The sequence below is a fragment of the Sapajus apella genome, unplaced genomic scaffold, assembly GCF_009761245.1.
Source record: "Sapajus apella isolate SASKATOON/1434 unplaced genomic scaffold, GSC_monkey_1.0 scaffold257, whole genome shotgun sequence".
NCBI classification, from domain to species: domain Eukaryota; kingdom Metazoa; phylum Chordata; class Mammalia; order Primates; family Cebidae; genus Sapajus; species Sapajus apella.
Window position 1 is genome coordinate 90,794 of NW_022437197.1, and position 7,959 is coordinate 98,752.

At 38.4% G+C, this 7,959-nt stretch overlaps 1 protein-coding gene and 1 long non-coding RNA gene across 5 annotated transcripts in view; one reads left to right on the plus strand and one right to left on the minus strand.

Moving 5' to 3' along the window:
* NLK (nemo like kinase) overlaps positions 1-7,959 on the minus strand; it is a 157,761-nt gene that overhangs the window by 24,314 nt on the left and 125,488 nt on the right. For both annotated transcript variants that reach the window (XM_032271871.1, XM_032271870.1), the window contains exon 6: positions 2,374-2,583. In XM_032271871.1, coding sequence (XP_032127762.1) covers positions 2,374-2,583 — 210 coding nt within the window. The remainder of the gene's footprint in view (positions 1-2,373; positions 2,584-7,959) is intronic.
* LOC116545299 overlaps positions 1-7,959 on the plus strand; it is a 42,349-nt gene that overhangs the window by 22,282 nt on the left and 12,108 nt on the right. The gene's annotated exons all lie outside the window — the stretch shown is intronic.

Genomic DNA, 7,959 nt, shown 5'->3' on the forward strand with positions numbered 1-7,959 from the left:
ATAGATGGGAAACATTTTTATGACATCTGCTGGTACTAGGGTAATTAATTCTCAAAGATTCAAAGAAAATACAACAGGAAATAACGACTTCCACTTAGAGTCTTTTCCTATTTTAGATATTTATTTCTCACCCCAACACACAGCAACAATTAGACAGATATGAATTCTCCTGCAGTGGCTATGTCAGACTGCCAAACTCAAGATCTATCTATTTCTCTAGAAAAGGAGATATCTGAACTCCAGTCCAGTTGCTTCACACTTTCCCTCACATATTCTTTGCAGCAGCAATTCAAGATTCTTGTTCAATATATAGGCTTTGAATACCTCCTTATTATTTTTTACTTAAGCTTTTCTGTATGCAAGGTAGTAGTCACATTCATTTTATGACAGCTTCTTATGTCCAGATATGATAGTCTTATAGGTTAAATCTGTTAAACTTCACTTTCTAAAGAAATTGAAAAGTGAATATTGTCAATAGTACCCAACATTAGATTACATATATGTACATGATTTTTTAACATCAGAATCAATTTTTAAGATGTAAACTTCACAAAAGATAGTCTGAATATATAGAAATAAATTTAAATGTTGATTAAAGTAGATATAGTTTCTAACAAATTAGGTAACAATTCTTTGTAAAAAAAGCAAAAAAGAATTCTATCTCTGGTTAAGTGCATGAATTATTTACAAAGACACACAGTGGTGTGATATTTTTAAATGTCATCAATCAAATCTTAATATTCCTTTGGTCAAAACCTTCATTTAAGTTTTCTCTCACACTTAGAATAAATCTTAAGGCCTTATCATGTCACCATGGCCAAGCTCTTTCTCTCTTTCTAACCTCATCTCCCACCAGCGTCTTTCATCACATGCCAACCCTTGAACATGCTATGCTTATTCCTGCCTCAGGGGTGTTGTTATGCTGGTTGTCCCTCTTCTTGGAACACTTCTCCAGCAACTTGCTGCCTCATTTCATGTGGGTGAAATGTTATCTTCTCAGAGAATCCTTTAATGCCTGCTGTGCTTCCCCATCATTCTCTATCCCTAACCTAGCTACATTTTTCTTCATGAAACTTGCCATTATTTGGGATATTTATTTGCATACTTATTTTTGTCTTGTGAAAGTTTCACAAAGGTAAGAACACTGTCTTATTTACTGCTGTATCCCTAGCATCCTAGCACACTACCACCATTGTAATTGCAAACATTTACAGAGTGCTTACTATGTGCCAGGCCCCATTTTCAGCTTTCCTACTTCATTGTACAACAATCCTCAGAACAGTTTTAGGGACAAAAAAAGAAAAAAAAAAAAAGAAAAAGAAAAGGTTAAGTAACTTGCCTAAGATTTAACAGTTAAATGGTGTAGCTAGGATTTGGACCCATCAACTTCATTTCACAACCTCAGCTCATGGTCGCTACATTATTTTCATGCAAGTAATACTGTTAAAATTTGTAAATAAAAAATACCTAGTAAGTATCCCAAGAAAATATGTGTATTAGTGAATTAGCTTTAAAGACAAAGTAACATGAATGGCTTCTTAAAGCTATACTTTAATCATTTCCTGATGTTCTCTGTCATATTTAAATATTTTAGTCCAATAATAAAGGTTAGAAATTTTCCTAAATGTTCAGATTTCAAGAAATCAACACAATAAAAATTTATATTCTAAGCACAAAGTTTAAGTACATTAAGTCATCGATACATTTTCAAGTCAGAGCCATTCATTTAGAAGGAAGAGAGGCTTTCTAACAACTAAAGATTATACCTATGCAAATTGTTACAGCAGAGCCTGCAGCTATGCATCAGTGCATATGATAAAGTCAACAGGCCGCAGTATGATAAAGTCAACAGGCCGCAGTGGCTAACGCCTGTAATCCCAGCACTTTGGGAGACCAAGATGGGCAGATCACTTGAGGTCAGGATTTCCAGACCAGCCTGGCTAACATGGTGAAACTCCGTTTCTACTAAAAATACAAAAAATCAGCCTGGCATGGTGGCATGTGCCTGTAATCTCAGCTACTCAGGAGGCTGAGGCAGAAGAATTGCTTGAACCCGGGAGGCAGAGGTTGCAGTAAGCTGAGATGGCACCATTGCACTCTAGCTTGGGCAACAGAGTGAGGCTCCATCTCAAAAAAGTAAATAAAATAATAAATAGCTGAATAAAGTCAACACTCCCTCTAAAGGCTTGTAAGTTACAAAATGAATCTCTTTGTAATCTTCAACTTTGTAACCTTCTGAATTTTAAGTGAACCCCTGAATTTCCTAAAAGCAAATTAGACAGTATAATGAATAAGTCCAAGACATGTACAAGATGGATTTTTCTTTCAAATCTGTAACAGAATTGAAACTAAAGCCTTAAATTGAAATCATACCTGCTGAATGGGACTCTGTGCCTGAAACAATATTCTTCGTCCTAGTAGTTCTGCAAAGATACATCCGACAGACCAGATGTCAATAGCATTGCTGTAATGACGGCTGCCCATCAGGATTTCCGGAGCCCGATAATACTGAGTAACAACTTCCTGAGTCATATGACGGGATTCATCTAATTCTTCCACTCTGGCCAATCCAAAATCACAAATCTAAATAGAAAAGGTAATCAAAACATTGTCAAGCAAATACAAATGAAAGAGTAAAACAAAACATCAAAATCTTCATGGGGCACTGAACTTTGAAACGCTTTTTTTTTTTGAGAGGGATTCTTGCTCTGTAGCCCAGGCTGGCTGGAGTGCAGTGGTACAATCTTGGCTCGCTGCAACCTCTCCCTCCTGGGTTCAAGAGATTCTCCTGCCTCAGCCTCCCGAATAGCTGAGACTACAGGCTCCCGCCACCATACCTGGCTTTTTTTTTTTTTTTTTTTTTTTGTATATTTAGTAGAGAAGGGTTTCACAATATTGGCCAGGCTGGTCTCCACCTCCTGACCTCAAGCGATCCACCTGCGTTGGCCTCCCAAAGTGCTCGGATTACAAGTGTGAGTTATCACACCTGGCCACTTTGAAACATTTTAATGATACAAGTATAGTATATTTATGTCAATATACAATCTAGTTTACTTGGCTAAGACGGGAAAAAAGTCTCAAACTTACATCATTTTCTTAAAAATATTCTCGGGCTGGGCACGGTGGCTCACGCCTGTAATCCCAGCACTTTGGGAGGCCAAGGCAGGTGGATCAAGAGGTCAAGAGATCGAGACCATCCTGGTCAACATGGTGAAACCCTGTCTCTACTAAAAATACAAAAAATTAGGTGGGCATGGTGGCGCATGCCTATAATCCCAGCTACTCAGGAGGCTGAGGCAGGAGAATTGCCTGAACCCAGGAGGCGGAGGTTGCGGTGAGCCGAGATCGCGCCATTGCACTCCAGCCTGGGTAACAAGAGCGAAACTCCGTCTCAAAAAAAAAAAAAAAAAAATCTTCTCATCTTTATCAATAAAAACATGTCTGTTTTGTGATTAATATAAACGACTTTGTTTTTTTATTTGTTTCCCTGGCTGAAGTGCAGTGGCGTGACTGATCTGGGCTCAAGTGATCCTCCCACCTCAGCCTCCTGAGTAGTTGGGACTACAGGTGTGTACTACCCATGCCCAGCTAATTTTTTGTGTGTTTTTTTTCTTTGGTCGTTGTTGTTTGTTTGTTTTTGGTAGAGATGGGGTTTTGCCATGTTGCCCAGGCTGGTCCTGAACTCCTGGGTTCAAGCAGTCTGCCTGCCTCAGCCTTCTAAAGTGCTGGGATTACAGGCGTGAGCTACTGCACCTGGCAAATGCATACTTCTAGGTTTGATTTAGAAACCAACTGTTGGCCAGGCACAGTGGCTCATGCCTGTAATCCCAGCAACTGGGAGGCTGAGGTGAGAGGACTGCTTGACATCAGGAGTTCAAGATCAGCCTGGACAACACAGCAAGATCTAAACTTTACAAATAATTTTTAAAAAGTAGCTGGGCATGGTGGTGTGCACTTGTAGTCCTGGCTACTCTGGAGGCTGGGGTGGGAGGACTGCTTGAGCCCAGGAGTTTTAGGCTACAGTGGGCTATTTATTATTGTGCCACTGTATTCCAGCCTGGGAGACAGAGTGAAATTAAGACCCTGTCTTTAAAAAAATTTTTAAAAGCCCACAAAACCAACTATTTTCAAGACCAGCTTATAGAGGAAGATATAAGATAAAGGGATTTATCTGGACGATCTCCTTAGCTGAGATTGTTTGTCATCTTTATGAAATATATATATATTTCTTTAAAACAATGGGCTTCAAACTGAGTCCAGCTGAATCTAGTTCTGACTTTAGGCATTCCACAAATATTATATCCAAACTTCACATGTACCTATCTAAAATACAAATTCACGCTCAAATGCATAAATATGTTAAAATGTAGTACACTGTAGAATACTAATGCTACTGGTTCATTCATTTCTTCATGCCGTAAATATTTAAGTGAGTACTTGTTATATTACAGATGGTATGTTAGAATCTGGAGATAGAGCAATAAATAATAAAGACTGGTTAACTTATATACAAGCTTAGAAGTAAATTTTTTCTTGTTATTTCTGCTTAACTGAAAAGTATGCTGAGGTTACAAAGTGAGGTGTTAATAAACAGCAGCAGTGCCAGCACTAGCAACTACTGCTTATCTTTAGGAATTAAAATTTTCTTGATATTGGGCAATTAAAACACAAAAACTAGGATCGATGAGGATGAGATCAGATAGTAATGGCCATCTAAGCTCCAGTGTTCTCACTGATGAACTTTACAAGTCACAATATTGCAAGTGATAAAATAAGATTTTAAATCAGTTTTCTAAATTGAAGTCCCAAAATAAGATTTTATTTGAAAAAGAGTTCTGACAGCTTAAATAAAAGGTCTGAAAACTACCATTCTAAAGAAAACAAAATTTACCCCCAAATTTTTGGCAATCCTCTCTTTCTGATTTGAATCTGGTTATATCAAATGAATTAAAAAGTGCATGCAGGACTGCCACCACCTTTACAACTTAAGAACAAAGGAAAACTTTCCATGCCATACAGAAAACCATATAACATAATGACAACAACAGGCCAAGTTCATCAAATCCTGTTCAAATAACATAATTTTTTTTTTTGAGACAGTCTTGCTCTGTTACCCAGACTGGAGGTGCAGTGATGTGATCTCGGCTCACTGCAACCTCTGTCTCCCCAGGTTCAAGCCATTCTCAAGCCTCAACCTCCTAAGTAGCTGGGACTACATGCACACACCACCACACCTGGCTAATTTTTTGTATTTTTAGTAGAGACAGGGTTTTGCCATGTTGGCCAGCCTGGTCTTGAATTCCTGGCCTCAAGTGATCTGCCCACCTCGGCCTCCTGGTGCTGAAATTACAGGTGTGAGCCACAGCACCTGGCCAAAATAACATATAATATTATAAAAACTTTATTACTTGGCCATGACTCTTCAGGATATTTTTAAAAACCAAATCAAACCAAAGAAAAAAATGTAATTTTCTTCTCTTATTTATATGAAAAAAACCAACCAACCACCCATCCAACAAAAAATGCTTTCTCTTATAATGCAAATCCCTTATTAAAAATATTAGTCTGATTTTGTCATTTTTAGCTTATCTGGAAGACAACCTCAGTCCAAAATAGGAAGCTTACATGATCAGATAACTAAAAAAATTTCAACAAAATTATCCATCTTGTGCTTTATAGGAAACAAAATATATTCACAATATGGAAGGATATTGATTTTTTTTTTTTTTTGGGACGGAGTTTCGCTCTTGTTACCCAGGCTGGAGTGCAATGGCGCGATCTCGGCTCACTGCAACCTCCGCCTCCCGGGTTCAGGCAATTCTCCTGCCTCAGCCTCCTGAGTAGCTGGGATTACAGGCACGCGCCACCATGCCCAGCTAATTTTTTGTATTTTTAGTAGAGACAGGGTTTCACCATGTTGACCAGGATGGTCTCGATCTCTTGACCTCGTGATCCACCCGCCTCGGCCTCCCAAAGTGCTGGGATTACAGGCTTGAGCCACCGCGCCCGGCCAGGATATTGATTTTTTAAAAATATTTTGTTATAATGATCTTCAATGAATTTGTATGTTTGAGAAGAAAGAACTAGTATCTGTAGCCTAGCAGTGTATTCTGACTTTTTAAAAGTAGGCCCTTAAGATGAGTCAAAAAAGTGAAGAAAAATTTGTTTGTTATGACTTGTGTGTTGTGTATTCATAAACGACATTTTCCTGTAGTTGCCCATTCATACAGTTGGAATTTATAAAACCATAACAGGCAATTTGGAAAATGAACTTCAAGCAGTTAATGGCAACAAGTATGCACAAAATCCTGTGTGAAGTCTTCCAATTAAAAACCAAAATTAGAAGAAACTGGCTTAAACTGCCATAAGACTGCTTAGGTATGAATAGGACAAAAAAATTTCTAACTATAAGGTTTTTAATTTTTAAAAAAATAAAAATGATAAGAATAGGTTGCAAGTTCTTTTTAAAAAGTGAAAAGGTGGCAGGAACAACTCAACCTATAGAAGGAATACTTTAGTCGATTTTGGGGGCAATTAACTTCTCTGCAAAACAAAGAACTGAAACTACATTAGCTATTTTCAGGGAAAATATGACAAATTGGTTTTTATCTTTCTAGAGTTAAAATAAAGGTGAGGGCTCTTGACGGGAGAATTTTCATTCATAAGCAGTGTAATCCACCAGCTTTTCAAAAGAACTGGCCTACAGTTCAGAGAAATCATTTAAAATAAAAAATGAATTTTATTTATACACTTGGTTTTATGGCTTAGTTTAACCTCCAGCAACGTAAGCAATAATGATAGTCTTTATTACTTTTAAAGTAGGTAACATTTTAAAAACTTATTTTTCTTTTCAAATAGAGCAGTTAAAGGCCCTTATTTCCAATTTCTATGATAAGGAAAAATATAGTAGACCTCTCTCTATTCAAGAGCTCTGCCAATACATATCTGTATTAGAGGTAGGGATATACAAATACGTGGACTTTGCTATTTGCAAACCCCTGTTTAAATGAAAGACAATGGCTGTACTAGGGAGAGAAGTAAAACTGAAATTGATGACTTGAGATTTTGGAACTACTAAATATAATTAATTCTGTAATCAATTCCTCTTCAGAGGAATAATTAAGAATTGGCTACTATGCATTATAAAATACAGTGGATAGTTACATATTACCCTTTTCTGGCTTGGCATTTTCACTTATTTTCTTCTTTTCTGGAGACAGGAGTCTCACTCTGTCACCTAGGCTGGAGCACATTGGTGCATTCGCAGCTCACTGCAGCCTTGACGCTCTGGGCTCAGGCGATCGTCCTGTCTCAGCCTTCTGAGTAGCTGGGACTACAGGCATGCACAACCATACCTGGCTAATTTTTGTATTTTTTTATTGAGATGTGGTTTTGCCATGTTGCCCAGGCTGGTCTTGAACTCCGGGGTTCACGCGATCTGCCTGCCTCAGCCTCTCCAAATGCTGGGATTACAGGCATGAGCCACTGTGTCACACCAGCATTGTGACTTTTAAATGTTTCTACTTCTCACTTTGCTACCTTGGTCAAACAACATATAGAAATGTTAGCTATGTAAAAATGTAGGTGGTCTTCCTAAAAACCACACTTCATTCTCTTATATAAACAGATGCTTGATGTTCTAATATTTCTTCTGATATGCACTTCTTTTAATAATGGAGCAATCTGTAAAGAAGTCACCTTCTCAGGCTGGGCGCGGTGGCTCAAGCCTGTAATCCCAGCACTTTGGGAGGCCGAGGCAGGTGGATCACGAGGTCAAGAGATCGATACCATCCTGGTCAACATGGTGAAACCCCGTCTCTACTAAAAATACAAAAAATTAGCTGGGCATGGTGGTGCGTGCCTGTAATCCCAGCTACTCAGGAGGCTGAGGCAGGAGAATTGCCTGAACCCGGGAGGCGGAGGTTGCGGTGAGCCGAGATCGCGCCATTGCACTCCAGC